Source organism: Oncorhynchus keta, chromosome 13 (genome assembly GCF_023373465.1).
Source record: "Oncorhynchus keta strain PuntledgeMale-10-30-2019 chromosome 13, Oket_V2, whole genome shotgun sequence".
NCBI classification, from domain to species: domain Eukaryota; kingdom Metazoa; phylum Chordata; class Actinopteri; order Salmoniformes; family Salmonidae; genus Oncorhynchus; species Oncorhynchus keta.
Genome location: NC_068433.1, coordinates 32,955,170 through 32,977,402, shown reverse-complemented (window position 1 = coordinate 32,977,402; position 22,233 = coordinate 32,955,170). Strand labels below are relative to the sequence as shown.

The window sequence follows — 22,233 nt, the reverse complement described above, 5'->3', positions numbered from 1 at the left end:
TTGAAGAGGGTGGGGCTTAAGCTGCATCCTTGTCTCACCCTCCGGGCCTGTGGAAAGAGATATGTGTGTGTGTTTTGCCAATTTTAACCACACACTTGTTTTCCCAGAAGTGGTTAGTCTATGGATTCTTAAATTACTTTGAGCTGATTTCTGCCATGCTGTTCCTTTTTCCATAGTGTGTTTCTCTCTCCTCGCATATGTTTCCACTTCTTTTGCTTATTTACTTTTCTGTCATTTGCTTCTCTCTCTTCCTTTCGCCAGGTTATGACTGCCCGGTGGTGGAGGGTATCTATGACTATGCTGCAGCGGTCGGTGGTGCCACCCTGACTGCTGCCCAGTGCCTGCTGGATAAGAGGGGTGAAGTGGCGATCAACTGGGCAGGAGGCTGGCACCACGCCAAGAAGTAAGGTTAAACTGTGTGTGAGGTGACCGGACAAGGACCAGGGTGACATGTTGATGAATGTGTTACCAAAGCGTTCCTAACAGGAGGACACACTGAATTATGTTAGACATATATGATCGTCAACACAGAAGGTCTCTCTCTATAAGTCATTGAAAAGACAGCAATGCTTTTAAGTATTTTCTGCGTCTCTCTCTCTCTCCTCCATTCTCTCTCTCTTTCCCCGCTCTCTCTCGCAGGGATGAGGCATCAGGCTTCTGTTATGTGAATGATGCTGTGCTGGGGATTCTCAAGCTGAGAGAGAAATATGAGAGAGTTCTTTATGTGGATGTGGACCTTCATCATGGAGATGGTACACACACCCCTTTATCCTTTACCTGAATTCTCTAAATGTGCATTGATATTGTGTAAATATTATCTCCATATGAGTACTGTATGTGGATACAAATGTTTTGCTACGGTTAATTGTTTTGCTCTATCAAGGAACAAAATCATTGTGTTTTTAGAGAACAATGTAATTTTTCTCAGGTGTGGAAGATGCCTTCAGTTTTACCTCCAAAGTGATGACTGTGTCTCTGCACAAGTTCTCCCCCGGATTCTTCCCAGGTCAGTGGCTACACCTAATACAGTACTAACGACCTTTCTACTACAGTTGGAAATCTTCTGTGTGCGGGCATCTCATTACTTTATTTCAGTATTATTGTTTAGCTTAGCACTGGTATTCTCAAGTTTAGGATGTGCATATCACCCTCCATTTCATCATAAGCTTCCTTTACATGCGGTCCTTCCTCCTTGGGGGACCGCTTGCATTAAAACTTAAAACTGTACAACTAAAATAGGTGTGAAATCCGCTAACAATCTGAGAAATCAACCAACTAGTTTGAGAAACATTGATACATTATACTCCCACTCTCTTTCTGTCATAGTAACCCTACCATCCTGTTTTAGGTACAGGGGACCTGTGTGACACAGGGATGGGCAAAGGAAGATGGTACGCTGTCAACGTCCCTCTGGATGACGGCATCAAAGACGACAGATATTTCCACGTCTTCACCAGGTTATTAAAGCTAGTTATTTTTTTTATTTACGCTGGTTATGACATAAGATACATGTCATCTTTTAATGGTTAACACTATCAGCAACATCAGAGACATGCTGCATGTCCTCTGCTTTCTCAGTAACGGCGATTTACAGACCTAATAAGCTAGAATTGCATGTTAGAAGTTTTGTTGATACTCTGCAACTGTTTTTCTTGTTGCAGAACCGTGATATCGTCTTTGTATATCTTATATGCTATGGAAACAACCATTTTTGAAGTCAAATGAAAACATTGTGTTCAGTACATAGTCTTAACTGTAACCGTCTTATATTATAATTGTTGTGTTAATATTTAACCTCTGTTTTGATGATTGTTGTACCGATCAGTGTGATGCAGGAAGTGCAGGCGTTGTTTAAACCGGAAGCAGTAGTGATGCAGCTGGGAGCTGACACCATGGCCGGGGACCCCATGTGCTCCTTCAACATGACCCCTGTAGGGGTGGCCCAGTGTCTTTGCCACGTACTCGACTGGCACCTACCCACACTGCTGTTGGGAGGAGGTGGGTCTGACAACACACACACCAGGGTTTCTGTTAGCTGGTAATTGTCGGCTTTGGGCTGAAAAAATACATTTTAAAGCTGATGAATAAAATGGTAGCCGGCCAAATTGTCTGGGGCTGCATACCATACATGCCAAAATCATGCTTAAGCACCTTTCTCTCACTCCGTGCCCGCTGCCTAACGTCCATGCACCTGCTAGTGAGGAGAGGGAAAGATCGAGAGAGAGGCCTTGGTCTACTGTTGATTGCGAGGATGGAAGCCTTTTTCATTAAAGTAAAACAAAAGTTAGAGAGTAGTCCCCTACAACGGGACAAGTTTTAATATTGAATTGGACAAAGATGACGAGAATGTTGGCGCTGCCAACAGCAGGCTACTGGGCAACTCGCTATTCAGGTAGGATGCCTTTTTCCCCCCGTTATTATTATTTTATACCATTGTTGTTATTGTAGGCCTATTTACTCATTTAATCCAGGTTTTTAAATGTGCCAAACGTATTTTGTTTAGACTTCTTCTTTGGCTGAATTAAGTTAAATCTGTCTTTTTAATTGTGCTCCCTAGGTTAGAAGTAGGCCTGTTGTAAAATAAATATTATTACCATATTGCTGCTGTTTGTTGGGTAAGGTAGGCACTAGCCTTTCTTGGTAATTGCTGCAATATAGCCTGTTCAAAACTTTTGAAGGTTTAAACCAGTTAGCATGTGTTTTGTTTTATTCTGTTGAGACATTTTCTTTGGCCAAATTAAGTTCCAACTGTAATATTGTGATTGCCGCAATATAATATCCTGCTCATATTTCCCCAATGAACAATTGCTTGACTTTTGATATTAACTTAATAAAGTTCAAACTTTTGCAAAGGTGTGGCTATTAGCCTATTATACTGCAGGCCTATTATATGAAGGCAGTGTGGCCAGCGCACTGAGGTGAGGATTTCTTTTTAAGTCTACCAGAATTACTCATGTAATCTAACAATATAATGCTTAGATTTTATTGGAAAAAATATTCTGAAAGAAAAATGAATGGCTCCTGTACGCCTATATCTATATAACAGACGCAGTAGCCTATCTGACAAGGATAAATAAATGCATGTCGATGTCGTAGCATGCCGCTGGCATATTTTGAACTCTCCCTCTCTCTCTGAGGCTAGTCCTAATCTTCTTTTTTATATTTAAAATGTTAATATGATACAGTGGATGCCTAAGCGCGTAGGCTTGCCCTGATGCATTTTAGTGCTCAAATCTCCATCAGCTGACCGTGAGGTGGACAATTATTATTTAAGGAAAGTAAAATCAAGAAAACAATAGGCTATAAAGTCTTCCATATACTACACTTCAAAAACTGTGTTTTTGTCATTTATTATAGGCTGTTTTTGAGGACGCGTAAATGTAATTAATTTGGCCGATATCCTCGTTTATTGATGGCGCTGGCTGTGTGGGTGGACGCCCTTAATGGATTACGCACCCAAGGCATATATGTATGACCGATCTCAAATATCCGATAAATAAGAATCGCAATCCTAACGGAAACCCTGGCGCACGCACAGCCCCACACACACGCCTGAAACCACAGCCCAGTGTCTACACCACATACTAGACTAGCACCTACCCACACTACTGCTGGGAGGAGGCGGGTCTCATATCCGCTCGTACACACCGACACACACACGCACACTTACACAAAGACAACGGCACACACACATCTGAAACCACAGCCCAAGCTCCAGACCCCTCAGCCCTGTACCAGATGATACCTGTTAATTACACAAGTACAATGAAGCCTTTTTACTCACTACAATCCCTCTTTTTCTTCCCTCCCTCTTTCTCTCTCTCTTTCCTCTCTTCTCTCTTTAGGTGGGTATAACCTAGCCAACACGGCCCGTTGTTGGACCTACCTGACTGGGGCCGTACTAAGACAAACACTGGCCTCTGAGATACCTGACCATGAGGTGAGAGTAAACACACACACCATACATAACCCCAAACACACAAAGCTCCTCACACAGACATGCACGCACAAACTCAAATACGCTGACACACACACCCTTCGGTCAGTCTTCGCTGAGTCATTCCCTCTAATAAAAGATGGCCGCCGGCCCTCAAAGGGCTTGTTTCCAGGTGAATCAGGAGGGATGGAGGGAGTAGGAGAGGAGAGAGGGGACAATGCCACTCTGTCCCCTCCAGACCTGACAGAGAGGGTCTCTGTGCTTCTCTTTCTCTCCATCTCCATCCCTCTCTTTCTCTGCTTCTCTATCAATCTCTGCCCTCATCTTTTTTTCGTCTTCTTAGAAGGACCTTGTGTGTTTTATTCCGGGGGAGGGGGCTGGTTTCTTTTGGCGGAAAGATTGGCGAATTCCCATATAATTACATCAGTAGAAAAAGGGAGCAAATGAGGGATAGAGCTACAAAGAGAGAGATTTGTGTTCCATGTACAGTGAGGGGTAGTTATCTTACTCTCCTGAGACAAAGAGGGTCTTTCTATAGTGTGTGTGTGCGCGCGTGCGTGGGCCATGATAAAGGCACCTTTTGTTTCTCCTCCACCAGGTCGGGCTGTTACATCATGTGACCTTTAACCTCATTAAGAAGGGGCTTACAGCAAACAAGTCTAACCAGCTGCTACAACACACACAGCCACACAAAATCAAATACCCCCGAAAGTCTCCCCTATTTTGACCCTCTTGCTCTGGCCATCAAAGAGTGGTATCCCTTTTCCGTCAAACACATACTCTCCACAGCCAGCTACCTCCTGTTATTGTGTGCCTCCACTACTACCCAAACAAAACACTATTTAACTCTGGCCTGCTGTGGTCTGGAGAGGATGAGGTAGAGAAAAGGATGGAGAGGGTGAGCAGGAGAGTGAGCGAAAAATGAGAGGGACTTGTAGTAGTATTGTCGTGTGTGTGCGTGCACCGGAGAGGAATATTTATCCACAATGACCAAGCAAAGTGAGTTTCTGAGAAGGGAAAACAAAAAGCACTTTGTTGTACCTGAGACTGAGAGAGGCCAGAGCTCCCCTCTCCTTCCCCAACAGGCTGCAGCTTTTCTGGGCTGCCAGTACAGCTCCTAACTAGAGGTCGACCGATTATGATTTTTCAAAGCCGATACCTATACCGATTTATTGGAGGACCAAAAAAAGCCGATACAGATTACTCAGACGAGTAATCTGTATCTGTATTATTTAAAAAAAATATTATATTAAATGTTTATTTTATTTATAGTAATGACAAATATAACAATATTGAATGAACACTAATATTTTAACTTAATATAATGCCTCAAATAAATAATGAAACATGTTTAAATAATTCAAAAACAAAGTTTTGGAGAAGAAAGTAAAAGTGCAATATGTGCCATGTAAAAAAGCTAACGTTTAAGTTCCTTGTTCAAAACATGAGAACATATGATGGCTAACATGAGTCTTCAATATTCCCAGGTAAGAAGTTTTAGGTTGTAGTTATTATAGGAATTATAGGACTATTTCCTTCTATACCATTTGTATTTCATATACCTTTGACTATTGGATGTTTTTATAGGCACTTCAGTATTGCCAATGTAACAGTATAGTTTCCGTCCCTCTCCTTGCTCCTACCTGGGCTTGAACCAGGAACACATCGACAACAGCCATCCTCGAAGCATCGCTACCCATTGTTCCGCAAAAGCCGCGGCCCTTGCAGAGCAAGGGGAACAACTACTTCAAGGTCTCAGAGCGAGTTACGTCACTGATTGAAACGCTATTAGTGCACACCCCGCTAACTAGTTAGCCAATTCATATCGGTTACACCAGCCTAATCTCGGGAGTTAATAGCCTTGAAGTCATAAACAGCGCAATGCTTGAAGCACAGCGAAGGGCTGCTGGCAAACGCACGAAAGTGCCGTTTGAATGAATGCTTACGAGCCTGCTGCTCAGACTGCTGTATCAAAGGTCAAATCATAGACTTAATTATAATATAATAAAACACACAGAAATATGAGCCTTAGGTCAAATCCGGAAACTATCATTTAGAAAACAAAACGTTTATTCTTTCAGTGAAATACGAAACCGTTACGTATTTTATCTAACTGGTGGCATCCATAAGTCTAAATATTCCTGTTATATTGCACAACCTTCAATATTTTGTCATAATTACTTAAATTCTGGCCAATTAGTTCGCAACGAGCCAGGCGGCCCAAACTGTTACTCTGACTCTTGCGTGCAATAAACGCAAGAGAAGTGACACAATTTCCCTAGTCTAATAATGCCTGCTAACCTGGATTTCTTTTAACTAAATATGCAGGTTTAAAAATATATACTTCTGTGTATAGATTTTTAAAAAGGCATTGATGTTTATGGTTAGGTACATTCGTGCAACGATTGTGCTTTTTTCGCAAATGCACTTTTAAGTCATCCCCCGTTTGGCGAAGTTGGTCTTCACACAGTTTGCAACGAGCCAGGCTGCCCAAACTGCTGCAAATAGCCTGACTCTGTTGCACAGAACACAAGAGAAGTGACAATTTCCCTAGTTAAAAGAAATGAATGTTAGCAGGCAATATGAACTAAATATGCAGGTTAAAAAATCTATACTTGTGTATTGATTTTAAGAAAGGCGTTGTTAATGGTTAGGTACACATTGGTGCAACGACAGTGCTTTTTTTCGCAAATGCGCTTGTTAAATCACCCTTTTGGCGAAGTAGGCTATGATTCAATGATAAATTAACAGGCACCGCATCGATTATATGCAACGCAGGACAAGCTAGATAAACTGGTAATATCATCAACCATGTGTAGTTAACTAGTGATTATGTTAAGATTGATTGTTTTTTTATAAGAAATGTTTAATGCTAGCTCGCACCTTACCATGGCTCCTTGCTGCACTCTCATAACAGGTAGTCAGCCTGCTACGCAGTCTCCTCGTGGAGTGCGATGTAATCGGTGTCCAAAAATGCCTATTACCGATTGTTATGAAAACTTGAAATCAGCCTCTAATTAATCGGCCATTCCGATTAATTGGTCGACCTCTACCCCTAACCCCCCTGGAACAATGGAGTTTGTGCCAGGGCTAGGGGCTATTGGCCAGACACACAAGGGCCTCCATTCAGACCATCACACACACACAGGCAGAGAGAGACATACACACACATACAAACAGTGACATTGCAGAACCTCCAGAGTCACCACCATATCTGAAAGTGTGGGAAGGGTGGTTGTTGAAGAGCGTAGAAGAGATAGCGGACCCGATTTAAACTTAACTGTGAATACATGGTGAGTCCGATATCAAATGTTACCGTCATCTCCCTAGTCTATTCTCTTTTCATCAATGGAGGGAGAGTTAAAAAAGAAATTGAAAAAGCGTATACATGCATGGCTGTAAGTCGCTTTGGAAAAAAGTGGCTGCTAAATGGCTTTTATTAATAGATGCCCGTAGCTTCGGGTGCCCGTCTGTTTCTGCTCTTTTGCCAAGTCCTTATGGAATTGTCATGCAATTTTTGGCTTGACAATGACAATGACAATGGAGTAGGCAAAAGCACAAATCGGTCTGGGACCTGGCTACAGGGACAAGGCTAGGTGACCTGTATTGTCTGTTCACCCCGATGTCCTAATCTCTGACTGAGTCTTTAACACCTAAAAATACTAATTAGGGTCAAAGGTCATCTAGCCGAGATTAGCTGAGTCGGTTGTTTTTGAAGGCTGTGGGTTTCTCCCTGAATGACACCCTATTCCCTATGTAATGCGCTACTTTTGACCAGGTCCCATAGGGTGCCATTTGGGACTTGGCCTGTGGGTTTGTTCACATTCAGTTCTTATCTTAGATTGAGGAAACAGTTTATTTTGGACCCAACCCACTCGAGGGGTTCTATAGGCCTGAACTTGCCTTGCTTTTGGCCAGCTCAGTGTGTGTGTGGAACCGGTCTGTCTCCAGCCATTCAACATCTTTATTTCCTCTTTTTCTCTTTAGTCTGTTTTTTCAGATTTACACTGAGTGATTCCCAGCACAGCCCCATGCAAAAACAAACACAGAACTCAGACTCCCCTCTTATACCCCTCCCTCTCACCCTCTGTCCCTCCCATCCTCCTCCTCCACCCTTCCCTCTCTCACCGCAGCAAGACTGTGTATGACCAAGGCCCCTCCGTGATACCCAAAACAGAGTTCAGTAGAATAATAATAAATAATATATGCCATTTAGCAGACGCTTTTATCCAAAGCGACTTACAGTCATGTGTGCATACATTCTACGTATGGGTGGTCCCGGGGATCGAACCCACTACCCTGGCGTTACAAGCGCCATGCTCTACCAACTGAGCTACAGAAGGACCACAAATGAGATGGGTAAGAAGTAGAAGGGCTATTAGGACCAAAAAAATCCCAGGGTTTTTGGTATTTCTAGTACAGCGTTCTCCAACCCTGCTGTTCCTGGAGAGCTAGCGCCTTAGGTTTGGAGGTTTCCACTCCAAACCTAATCCAGCGCACCTGATTCTAACAATTAACTGATTGATAAGATGAATCAGGTTAGTTACAACTGGGGTTGGAAAGCCCTGCTGTAGTGAATAGGCTGTGTTCCATTATCCACACAAACAACATACTACTTAGTATGAAACCATGTATTGAGCATGCATTAGTAGTATTCTAGTATGTACATTTGAACATAGGATAAGTACTATAGGCTTAGCCTGTCCCGCCCCTGTACTTCCTGTTTTCAGCCTTGGTACTTCCTGTCCTCTCTGGCGCGTGTCCCTTCCGTCTGCTCGTGGGGAAGTACTAGGCTCCCGGAATACTGGCCTCAATCACCGGAAAACTGAGCTGGGATGAGGATGTGAGTGTGAGAGAGAAACAGCCTGTTCTAAATAGAACAGAAGAGGTACATCACAAATGTAGTGCACTATAAAGGAAATGGGGTCCCATTTAGGATGGGCCGCCAAGGACAATGAGGATCAGTGGGCCCTGACCTGGTCACTGACTGACTATTGTCTCTGTTGTATTACCTTTTTGTAGAAGTCCAGGCCACTTGAGAAAGGGGTGGTTGGATTGGGGGAAGGGTGATTTAGGAAGGACAGTGAGAGAATGGGGATAGGTAGAGAGAGAGACAATGACTACAGAGAGAGCTTGACATTAGTTTCAGGACTGCGGAGAGGGGGAGGTGGGAGAAGGAAAGATGGATATCGAGACAGCGAGGGAGAGACCTCCGTTGTAGGGCTGCAGAGAAAGATAGACAAGCCTACGTGCGCTATGTGAATGGGTTGACATTTTATTTAGGAACTCTCTCGATTTGTTTTCCCAGAGCTTTTTCCACAACATTGACTCTTTATATCTGGAGTTGTAGTCATTTCTGAGATGTAGAGGAGAACAGGAACAATAAACAAGGGTTGGATTCCTTTTCTATGCTGGCCGAGGCTAGTCTCTCTCCAAACCACCAAACACAGAAAGATGGGAAGGGAGAGGGAGGGAGAGACATACAGGGGAGAGAGTGTGGTGGGGGGGATTTAGTTACAGTATGGTACATTTATCTGGGCTATGATATGACATTTGAGCATGTTGGGTATTTTGACATGGAGCCTATGGGGTTTGGGCTCTCAGCCCATTCGTATTACCCTATCCCCTTATATACTTGTATCTCTTCACCCCATCTTTCTGCCCATCTTTTTGGTCTCGTCACCCTCATTCAATCCCTTTCCCCCTATCCCGATCTGTGGGTTATGATCCGTTCCAAACTGTCTGTCAGTCAGTCCCCTTTTCTGTCTTCCTTGACCTCACCCCATCCCCCCCGCTCCAGTCTCCCCCAGTTCTTCCTCTCCAGTTTCCCTCTTAATCTCTCCTCTGTCCCCCCTCATCTCAGTACTGTAGTTCCATTCCAACCCAAATATCCTGACAGCAGGAGACACACACAGCAGGAGACAGGACTGTACTACTATGGGAGCGTTAGGTTCATGGGAAAATTGGTCATCTTTGTGTTTCCTGTTTTTAGTAATCCCTTGCATGTTGAGTTGCGTCAGGATGGGGGGAGGTGTACCGGAGAAACTCAATGGGGCTAATTGGGAACAGACGCGCGCACACACAAGGGTCTGCTAAATTACTAAAAATGTAAACACAGACACAAACACACTGATACAACACACACTCTGCCTGAACCACTATGAAACAGCTATTTGACAAAGACAAAGCACCCAGTGTATTTCAAATGAGCAGGAACGCACACACACACAGCTGTGGGAGTGTGTGTGCATGAGCTTGTGTTATAAGGTGTGTGTACACTCCATGTCTCCTGGCGTTCCTAATGTTCCTTTTATAGAGCCATTCTGTATTGTTCATTTTTCCACCAGTGCTATGCCGGATTTACATGATACTTCACTGGGGGGGCTAGGTGGCTAGCCAGGGTCTTATCGAGACTTTACACTGTGTCTTTGTTTGTCTCAATAAGATAGCATCTGTTTGAAATGAAATAATGTCTTGCTGCTTCATCATGTCTTTCACTTGCAAAGTTCCCTCAAAGTGACTCTGTTGTGGTTAATTCTGGCTCTGTGTTTGCTTCCGTTTTGTCTTTCCTGAATCAGTTCTTAACTTAACATGTAACATTTTACTCCCTTCAGTTGTTTTGAAGTGGTGTTTGTAGTGTTTGGCTTCTGTTCCTAGATCAGATCTTCACATCTCAATGCTTGTTTGTGGATGTTTGATTCCTAGACCAGTTCTGCACTGTGGCTAATGCATCTCTTGTTTGTTCATTTCCTGGACCAGTTCTTACTAGAGGTCGACCGAATATGATTTTTCACCGCCGATACCGATTTAAAATGTACATTATTTTTTAAATTTGTAATCATGACAATTACAACCATACTGAATGAACACTGATTTTTAACTTAATATAATACATCAATAAAATCAATTTAGCCTCAAGTAAATAATGAAACCTGTTCCATTTGGTTTAAACAATGCAAAAACAGTGTGGGAGAAGAAAGTGAAAGTGCAATATGTGCTATGTAAGAAAGCTAACGTTTCAGTTCCTTGCTCAGAACATGAGAACATATGAAAGTTGGTGGTTCCTTTTAACACGAGTCTTCAATATTCCCAGGTAAGAATTTTTAGGTTGTAGTTATTATACGAATTATAGGACTGTTTACCTCTATACCATTTGTATTTCATTAACCTTTGACTATTGGATGTTCTTATAGGCACTTTAGTATTGCCAGTGTAACAGTATAGCTTCAGTCCCTCTCCTCGCTCCTCCCTGGGCTCGAACCAGCAACACAACAACAACATCCACCATCGAAGCATCGTTACCCATGCAGAGCAAGGGGAACAACTACTAGAAGGCTCAGAGCGAGTGAAGTTTGAAACGCTATTAGTGCGCGGTAACTAGCTAGACATTTCACTTCGGTTACACCAGCCTCATCTCGGGAGTTGGTAGGCTTGAAGTCATAAACAGCGCAATGCTTGACGCACAACAAAGAGCTGCTGGCAAAACGCACGAAAGTGCTGTCCGCTCAGTCAGATACTTAGATACTTGTATGCTTGTATGCTCAGTCAGATTATATGCAATGCAGGACACGCTAGATGATATCTAGTAATATCATCAACCATGTGTAGTTAACTAGTGATTATGATTGATTGTTTTTTTATAAGATAAGTTTAATGCTAGCTAGCAACTTACCATGGCTTACTGCAATTTAACTGGGTCAGTTAAGAACACATTCTTATTTTCAATGACGGCCTGTGTTCTTAACTGACCCAGGTAAATAAAGGTTAAAAAAATATACAAAAATCGGCGCCCAAGAATATCGATTTCCCATTCCGATTAATCGGTCGACCTCTAGTTCTTACCAAAACCTCCCCCTTTTTTATACTAGAACAAGTTTACATACCCTACGTTATTCATCTCATATGTATATACTGTACTCTATCATCTACTGCATCTTTATGTAATACGTGTATCACTAGCCACTTTAACTATGCCACTTTGTTTACATAATCATCTCATATGTATATACTGTACTCGATACCATCTACTGTATCTTGCCTATGCCGCTCTGTACCATCACTCATTCATATATCTTTATGTACATATTCTTTACTCCCCTACACTTGTGTGTATAAGACAGTAGTTTTGGAATTGTTAGTTAGAATACTTGTTGGTTATTACTGCATTGTCGGAACTAGAAGCACAAGCATTTCGCTACACTCGCATTAACATCTGCTAACCATGTGTATGTGACAAATAAAATTTGATTTGATTTGACATATTAACTCTCCTCTCTCTGCTGTTGGACGTTTGGTATCTAGACCAGTTCTAATCATTGATTTAGCACCATCTCTCTTTGTTTCCCGTACCAGTTCTTACATTTGAACCCAAGTCTTGTTGTATTTGGTTTAAATCTGTTCTACATTGTGGTTAACACGCTACTCTCACTGTTTTTGTTTATGTTGTTGTTTACTTCAGTTCTTCACAGAATACGGCCCTGATTACTCTCTGGAGATCAGTCCCAGCTGTCGACCGGACCGCAATGAGACCAAACAGCTGGACAAGGTCATCTCCACCATCAAAGGTATCAGACGGCGTAACCACAGTCTAAACTCACACACCCTAGCGTTAGCAATTACGTCACAACCACTACCAAAAAACATAACGGTCAGACACTTGGAGAAACCACTCGCAAGCAACAAATGGTCAAACTTTGACCACTCTCTCACACATACACCAAATGGTGTCTTTTGTTGACTGTTGAGTCCCGATGGGACTGCTTTAGTTTAAGGACAGGGTTCTTTTTATTTAAATGTCCAGACAATCAGTTTATTTAGACACATTAAAAGACCAGAGCGCTGTGTGTGTGTTAGTGTTGCACAGTATACCAAAACCTCCCCTTTTTTTTATACTAGAACATGAAAACGGTACAGTACTAGAATTTCTTACTTTCAGTACTTCTGTCAAATGTCTCATATCTACTGATAGAGATGATCAACTCTTTCTTATAGCGCAGCCGTCCTCTTATTGCGCTGTGCCTGCTCCACTTACTCATTGCTAGCTCTAGCCTGTCCTGAGGAACCACTGCACTCACTGGGAGTCTAGACTGCATCATGTTGGCTCCCCACTCATGCTGCTCAGAAGTAAACACCCTAGAATAATGCAATACGGCATGTATAAACTTTGCAACTATTAATTACTGTTTGCAAAACAATGTCCATTACAGGCTAGGACACTTTACAATGCAAGAAGATACTGGTAGCTTCCAGCGTTGTAGGCTAAATTTCCTTGCTAGCTTACAGCTGAAGCTAGCTTCAGTTCACTACCCTCATACTTTGTAATTAAGTTTCAAAATAAGCTGATTTGAAAGCTGATTGTCACCAAAAACCAAATGTATTGCTGAAAACGTTATTAATTCACTTCTTCTCTCCTGTCTCTCTCACGGTGTGTGAATGATGTCATTAGGTCTTAGAGACAGTGCACACTTTAACAAAAGAAGAAATTGCTTCTATGAAAGTGTTGATCAGTACAATACAATGAGTCCCAAATGGAAGGAAAACAGATTATTTTTCATCTGTAGCCCCATGAAAACAGCCAAAACAAGCTCAATAATTCAGTGCCTGCAAACACTCCTAGTGAATTGGTTTAGTCTGTCTTGATTTACCTAGTTTATCAATAAAGATTTACAATTGTGTAGTTAGATTGGTAAAAAATCAAATTGATTGTATTATTGATTGATTAATGCATACCTGGCTCTTTTGAAAAATTGACATCAAACATTTCAAATATAATTATATTGAACTCAAGATGTCTGGATCAAATAAAGGCACTTTAATTAATTAGAAGATTGCATCGGTCCTCCTTTATGATGACCGATCTGTGACATTGGCTTTTTTTCCCCCATGAAATCGTGATGATATAGTGTCATGATACTCAACCTGGTATCGAAGTAAAAATGTGGGTTTCGTGACAAATGTTTGTGTGCCCCCATATGGCCCCCACATTTAACACAGCAGGGGGTGTTGTCAGCACCCCAAGGAGACAAATCTACCCCTCACCTAAAACTCGTCACCCGACCTCCACATATACACACACTCCCTGACCCCCTCTTCTTTGGGAGGGCACAGGCCCAACATTTGTCAGCCTGCTGGCCTGGTGTGTTCTGTTCTGGCTGTGGTGAAAACACGGATGTGTGTTTTAATGTTTCCGGTTAATCAGAATGTCAAACACTACTCTCTTTGTTACGACTGGAAAAGTGGGGGGTGAAATGTTAGAGACAAATTCATCATACAGTGAAACGTACTCAATACTCAGATTGTCCAATTTTGATGGTACATCTGTATGTGGATGAACAAGTTTCGATGTACACACATTTGCACACGGATTTGTCTGTGTATATGTGTGCTGGAGTGTTGACCCCTGTCTCACCCCCTACCCTGTCGTTCACTCTGGTTAGGGGGTGTGTGTGGTGGTCTCTTGGTGTATATGCTGCTGACAGCCACACTACACTACTCCAGGGGGACCAGCAGTAGTTTGGTTGGGATAGACTATGGGCTAGGGAGTAGAAGCAGGGTGATTAGTGGAGGTATGGGGGTGTCTCTGTCTTCAGGCCTGGCTAGGGAGTAGGAGGCTGGAGAGTAGCAGCTAGCGTATGGTGTCTAGGGACCCAAATGGAACCAGACAACTGACCTGTTGAAAACAACACGGATCCATCAGTGGATGGACCGAGGGATGGAGCGGTAAAATGAAAGGCAGACAATGTGCGGTCGGTCTAGTGTCACATCTGCTCCTTCAGTTCAGAGATCCCTTGTTTCCTTTCCTCCTATTCTGATGGGATTTCAATCCATACATTTAAATGAAGGTGATGTCCTTCCTTCCCTGTGTTCCTTTCTTTTCTCTCCGCTCTTCCTAATTTTTTTCTGTGACTGGGGGTTCAGGTGCTCTTGGTTTTACCAAGTGTATGTGACGACAAAACACACACCCCTTCAACCATGTTGTGTGAGAAACATACCACATACAGACAACTGTGGTACTAGTTGAGAGCAGGATGTGGTTGCTAGACAGCTGTGCCAGAGTGCAGACTGGAAGCTAATGTTTACCGCAGTTTCCAATCTAGGGAAACCAATGATTACAACCATTGGTCCCAAACAAGGGAAACCATTTGAACTGTGTCTGTCAGGCCTGGAAACAGACGCACAGCACCACACAGGCTTAGGTTATCACGCCATGAGCCGGGAGCTTGAGTCTTGACACACGAATGCACACTATGGCCTAACAATTTCGGTCCACTGCCCTGGCATGGCATGCCAGCCGTGGCATGCCAGCATCTATCACCACCACTGCACAGCTGTAGTTAACACAGCATCAACAGAGACCATGTCTTGCCGTTTAGGTTGATTTGTTTTAATAGCTTTTATGTGGAGCGACCAGGGGCAGTTATGAGCCCCGTGGGGAGTCTGAATTAAAATGACTTGTTTGTGTGTGTGAGACTGACTGCCTTGCAGAAGTTTCCTTCTGAAGATGATTACCAAACTTTAAATCACACTTTTAAGTCTGTCCAATGTCCTTGGTGGCCATTTTGGAAAGATTTCAACAATCAGGAGGGAATAAAACCATTTATTTTGCCGTCTCTATTGGGCGCACTGCAGCGGCAGGAGCCGTGCCGTCTCTCTGATGATTATCGGTTTATTTACCACATAGTCATGTTTATGAGCCTTCAGATTAGTGGATTCGGCTATTTCAGCCACACCCATTGCTGACAGGTGTATAAGATTGTACGTCTGTTCAATCTATGTCGGCAAACATTGGCAGTAGAATGGCCCTTACCGAAGAGCTCCGTGACTTGCAACGGGGCACTGTTAGAGGGAGGATGCCGCCTTTCCAACAAGTCAGTTGGTCAATTTTCTGTCATGCTCGAGCTGCCCCGGTCAGCTGTGTAAGCGCTGTTATTGTGAAGTGGAAACGTCTATGAGCAACAGTGGCTACGGCGTCAAGTGGTAGCAGAATGGGACCGCTGAAGTGCATAGTGCATAAAAAATTCTGGCCGAGCAGCTGCACACAAGCCTAAGATCATCATGTGCAATGCCAAGCGTCCGCGGTGGTGTAAAGCTCCCTCCATTGGACTCTGGAGCAGTGGAAATGCATTCTCTGGAGTGATGGATCACGCTTCACCATCTGGTAGTCCGACGGATGAATCTGGATTTGGTGGGTGCCAGGAGAACACTACCTGCCCCAATCCATAGTGTCAACTGTAAAGTTTTGTGGGCGAGGAACAATGCTCTGGTGCTGTTTTTCATGGTTAGGCCCCTTAGTGAAAAGTGAAGGGAAATACAATGACATTCTAGACAATTCTATTTTTCCAACTTTGCGGCAACAGTTTGAGAAAGGCCCTTTCCTGTTTGATAAAGCGGGGTCCATACAGAAATGGTTTGCCAAGATTGGTGTGAAAGAACTTGACTGGCCTGCACAGAGCCCTGACCTCAACCCCATCGAATACCTTTGGGATGAATTGGAACGCCGACTACACGCCAGGCCTAATCGCCCATTATCATTGCCTAACCTCACTAATGTACTTTGGCTGAATGAAAGCATGTCCCCGCAGCAATGTTCCAACATCTAGTGGAACGCCTTCCCAGAAGAGTGGAGGCTGTTATAGTAGCAAAGGGGGGACCAACTCCATAAATGCCCATGAGGGGCGGCAGGTAGGCTTTCCACTGATGTTAGCGCGTTGGACCAGTAACTGAAAGGTTGCTGGATCGAATCCACAAGCTTACAAGGTAGAAATCTGTCGTTCTGCCACTGAACAAGGCAGTTAACCCAGTGTTCCTAGGCCGTCATTGTAAGTAAGATGTTGTTCTTACCTTACTTGCCTAGTTAAATAAAGGTGAAATAAAAATATTGGTACAAATGATTTTGTAATGACATGTTCGACAAGCGGGTGTCTACATACTTTTGGTCATGTAGTGTATTTCCCAAGGCACGGATAAACCAATCCACCCTTTTCCCTATGTAGTGCACAACTTTTGACTATTGCCCTTAGCTCTGGTCAAAAGGAGTGCACTATATAAAGGATAGAGCTCATGATTGAGACATGATTGTGTCAAGGCACAGATCTGGGGAACAGTACCAATAACTTTCTGCAGCATTAAGGGTCCCCAAGAACACAGTGGACTCCATCATTCTTAAATGGAAGCAGTTTGGAACCACCAAGACTCTTCCTAGAGCTGGTCACCTAGCAAAACTGAGCAATCGGGGGAGAAGGGCCAAGAACCAAGTGGCCAGACGGAAGCCACTCCTCAGTAAAAGGCACATGACAGCCCACTTGGAGTTAGCCAAAGGGCACCTAAAGGACTCTCAGACCATGAAAAACAATATTCTCTGGATAATTATTTTAGGCAGATGTTCTCTTTTCTGTCTCATCCTCCCACTGAATGAAGATTATGGTAAGGAATTCTTTCCAAATAATATAAAAAATTGAAAATTAACAAATGTACAGAAAGATTAGTGCGATGGCCAAATTAGAGGAAGACCTTTTTGAGGCTATTAAATACTTTCAGTCTTGAAAAATCTCAGAGATTGATGGTATACCAGTGGAGGTATATCAAGTATTTTTTGATTATTTTAACTACTCCTATAGAAATGGTAGTCTGTCAGGTACTCAGCTGGAAGGTCTGATATCTCTATTATTAAAACAAGACCCAGATGGCAAATATAAAGACCCAGTCTATCTAAAATAAAAAAAACTGGAAGCCCCTTCCGCTTCAATCTCGTGATGCGAAAATACTAGTGAAATGCATAGCACTCAGAATTAAAAGGGTTTTACCAGGTATTGTTCATCCTGATCAGTCAGGTTTTTTACATGGACAATACACTGGAGATTATGTATTACAACTACTAGAAATAATAGAACATCATGAAACGTATAAGAAGGCTGGAATGGTATTTATAGCGGATTTTGAAAAGGCATTTCATAAAGACTGGATTTTATTTATAAATTCATGGATTTTTTTCAATTTCAGTAATTCTCTTATGAAATGGGTAAAAAAATAATGTATAGCAACCCCTGGTGTAAAATAGTAAATAACGGCTACTTCTCAGAGTTTTGAATTGTCAAGAGGAGTTAAACAAGGGTGTCCACGGTCACCATATCTATTCGTAATGGCCATCGAAATGCTAGCTATTAAAATCAGATCCAATAACAACATTTAGAAGATTAGAAATCCAAGGCTTAAAAACAAAGGTATGCCGATGACTCAAGTTTTATATTAAGTCCGCAAGCTAGATCCCTGCAATGTCTCGTTAAAGATCTAAACTTTTCTGTGCTCTCTGGACTAAAACCTAATTATGATAAGTGTACAATATTGCGTATTGGATCTTTAAAAAAAGACAACTTTTACATTACCCTGCAGTTTACCTGTAAAATGGGCTGATGGTGAAGTAGACATACTCAGCGTTCATATCACAAAAGAGATAAATAAGCTCCCCAAATTGAATTTTAATTGAAAACTTGTAAAAATAGACAAGATCCTGCAACCATGGAGAGGTAAATATCTGTCTATTTATGGAACAATTGCCCTGATTTAACTCCTTAGTCCTATCAGTTTACTCACTTGCTTATGGCGCTGCATACTCCAGATGATTTGTTTTGCAAATCATATGAGAAAAAAATATTTAGCTTTATCTGGGACGCTAAAACCAGGCACATTTTATTTTGTCTATCTATATAATGAATATGAATTTGGTGGGTTGAGATTATTAAATATAAAAGCACTTAACCTCACTCATTCAACTTTTATTTGAACCCTAAATGGTTCTCAAGTAGAATGTTGCAAGTTCAAACCCCCGAGCTGACATGGTACAAATCTGTCGTTCTGCCCCTGAACAGGCAGTTAACCCACTGTTCCTAGGCCGTCATTGAAAATAAGAATTTGTTCTAAACTGACTTGCCTAGTTAAAGGTTTAAACATTTTTTGGGAAATTTGCCTATGCAGATTGCCATGTCTCATTTTCGATTAATTGAAAATTATACTTTTCTCAGTTTTTCAAACAAGCATTGCAGAGCTGGCTACAAGTTCAATTTCATCCCCCTGAAAAGATACAACAAATATTATGGCTGAGAAAATACCTGTATATATGAGAAAGATGTTTGAAAAGAGTATTTTGTTTTGTAAATTATATTGTAAATTGGAATGGTAGAGTTATGTCCTTCATGGAGTTATCAGAATTGTACGGGAAGGTCTGCTCAATCCAAGAGTACAACGAATTGATGGTCCTTCTGTAGCACAGTTGGTAGAGCATGGCGCTTGTAACGCCAGGGTAGTGGGTTCGATTCCCGGGACCACCCATACGTAGAATGTATGCACACATGACTGTAAGTCGCTTTGGATAAAAGCGTCTGCTAAATGGCATATATTATTATTATTATATTATATTACAGCATTACCCCAAAAATGGAGGAGGCAGGTGGCAGCGGGAGGAGGTAGGGATCTGGTCTGTCTGCCCAATACAAAAGATCAAAATTGGCAGAGGAATAAAAATAGCATAAATAGGGAAGTATACCAGTTTCATTTGAGGACCAGGATGTTGACAACTGTGCCATACAGATCGCAAAATAGTTGGGAAGAGATTTTTGATGTACCAATTCCATGGGACAGGGTGTATGAGTTGATAGATAAAACTATGCAAGATTCAAGACTTTGTGCTTTTTCAGCTAAAATTACTATATAGAATTCTTGCCTCCAACAAAATGTTGAATATTTGGGACAAAGTCATCGACGCTCTGCAGATTGAGAATACAGAATCAGTAGACCCATTTATTTTGGTATTGCCCTCGGGTAGCCTGTTTCTGGTCTCCGGTTCAGGAATGGCTGAAAATGCATAGCATTGATCTAAAATTGACCTAAGAAATAGTACTGTTAGAACATCTGGAGAGATGTCAGTCAATTACTAATACTCTTAGTAAAAATATTTATCTTCAACTCGCAATCTGTGGATTAGATAGATTGAAATTGTACGTTAAACATCACGGCATAGTTGAAAGATATGTGTTGCGTAGAAACCCGAAGTGGGATAGCTGGAGATATATGGAATGGGCTGAGGGTTGGTATGTGGAACTGGAGACAAGTGGGAGTGGAGTTGCTGTGTGGGAGATAGAAAGATGGTCAAAGATAAAAGTAAGAAAATACTAATAAAAAGTACATTTGAATTACACTGAGGGGCAGTGTTTTTACAACTAATGCCGGTTTGCCTGAGACTGATGTCATGCAGGTGTTTGTACACATGCATAAACAGTCGTGGCTAAAAGGTACTATTTAATGAAGCTGCAAGTTGAGGACTTGAGGCGTCTGTTTCTCAAACTAGACACTAAATGTACTTGTCCTCTTTCTATTCTGGTTAGATCCAGCTTGCGCTGTTCTGTGAAGGGAGTAGTCCATAGCGTTGTACGAGATCTTCAGTTTCTTGGTATTTTCTCTTATGGAATAGCCTTCATTTCTCAGAACAAGAATAGACTGACGAGTTTCAGAAGAAATTCTTTGTTTCGGGCCATTTTGAGCCTGTAATCGAACCCACAAATTCTGATGCTCCAGATACTCAACTAGTCTAAAGAAGGCCAGTTTTATTACTTCTTTAATAAGCACAGCAGTTTTCAGCTGTGCTAACATAATTGCAAAATAGTTTTCTAATGATCAATTAGCCTTTTAAAATGTTAAACTTTGATTAGCTAACACAATGTGCCATTGGAACACAGGAGTGATGGTTGCTGATAATGGGCCTCTGTATGCCTATGTAGATATTCCATTTTAAAAAATCTGCTGTTTCCAGATACCATAGTCATTTGCAATATTAACAATGTCTACACTATATTTGTGATCAATTTGATGTTATTTTAATGGACAAAAACAAGAACATTTCTAAGTGACCCCAAACTTTTGAACGGTAGTGTATATTTTAATGTTGTGAGAGCTCCGACAGCTTTCTCATTAATGTTGCAGGAGATGATAAACGTGTGTGAGATAACATGACAAACACTTTGCTCCCAGAGAGTTGTCGAATACGAGCTGCGATTGATTAACGCACAAGTAGTAAATACCTCTGCTCACTGCTCGTCACTTTACCGGAATTTCCAAACAACATCTGGGGGACATTTACGAGACTCTGAGCTCTGTTTAAAAATAGAGAGGGATAGAAAACATGGTTGCTTTTTGCCAGGCGCTGATTGGAATGGATGCTTGGGCAGTGCAAGTGTGTGTGTATGCGCGCACACACACACTGCTAAGCAAACCCCCTAGTCTGTTAGCTCAGGCTGGCTTTTAAGCATAAGCAACAGGACTTTCTATAATGATGGGTTTACCACACACACACTGCAATGCAAACAAATAGGAAACCAAACCGTGCCTCTATAAAACGGTTGTTTGTCAAAAAACAATCTATATGGTGTCTTCAGAAAGTATTCACACCCCTGAATTTTTCCACGTATTGGTACATCCTGCATTTAACATTGATTAAATTGATATTTTGTGTCACTGACCTTCACACAATACCCTATAATGTCAAAGTGGAATTATGTTTTTAGATTTTTATTTACTTATTAATAAAAAATGAAAAGCTTTGTCTTTTGTCAGTAAGTATTCAACCCCTTTGTTATCCCAAGCCTAAATACATCCATGAGTAAAGATTTGCTTACATGGACTCTGTGCAATAATAGCGATTACCATGATTTTTGAATAACTACACCATACACACAATTATCAGTATGGTCCCTCAGCCGAGCAGTGAATTTCAAGCACAGATTCACCACAAAACCAGGGAGTTTTTCAAGTGCCTCACAAAGAACGGCACATATTGGTAGACCGGTAAAAATTAAAATAAAGCTTACATTTGAATATCCCTTGGAGCATGGTGAAGTTACAAATTACACTTTGGATTACACTCAATTCACCCAGTAAGTACAAAGACGCAGGCGTCCTTCTGAACTAAATTGCTGGAGAGGAAAGAAACCACAAGGATTTCACCATGAGGCAAATGGTGACTTTGAAACAGGGTTTAATGGCTATGATAGGACAACTGAGGATAGATCAACAACATTAGTTACTCCAATACTAACCTAAATGACAGAAAAAAATAAAAGGAATCCTGTACAGAATAAAAAATATTCTAAAACACACATCCTGTTTTGCAATAAGGCACTTAAGTAAAACTGAAAAATGTGGCAAAGAAATGGACTTTATGTCCAGATTACAAAACGCTATGTTTGGGGCAAATACAACACATCACTGAGTATCACTTTTCATATTTTCAAGCATGGTGGTGGCTGCAT

The 22,233-nt window shown here is 41.8% G+C and overlaps 1 protein-coding gene across 5 annotated transcripts in view; it reads left to right on the top strand.

The window, feature by feature from the left end:
- The window catches only part of hdac8 (histone deacetylase 8), a 46,257-nt gene that overhangs the window by 10,856 nt on the left and 13,168 nt on the right, over window positions 1-22,233 (top strand). For all 5 annotated transcript variants that reach the window (XM_035783964.2, XM_035783963.2, XM_052460023.1 and 2 more), the window contains exons 4-10: window positions 262-403; window positions 640-752; window positions 929-1,006; window positions 1,349-1,457; window positions 1,826-1,998; window positions 3,846-3,940; window positions 12,396-12,501. In XM_035783964.2, the coding sequence (XP_035639857.1) occupies window positions 262-403; window positions 640-752; window positions 929-1,006; window positions 1,349-1,457; window positions 1,826-1,998; window positions 3,846-3,940; window positions 12,396-12,501 (816 nt within the window). The remainder of the gene's footprint in view (window positions 1-261; window positions 404-639; window positions 753-928; window positions 1,007-1,348; window positions 1,458-1,825; window positions 1,999-3,845; window positions 3,941-12,395; window positions 12,502-22,233) is intronic.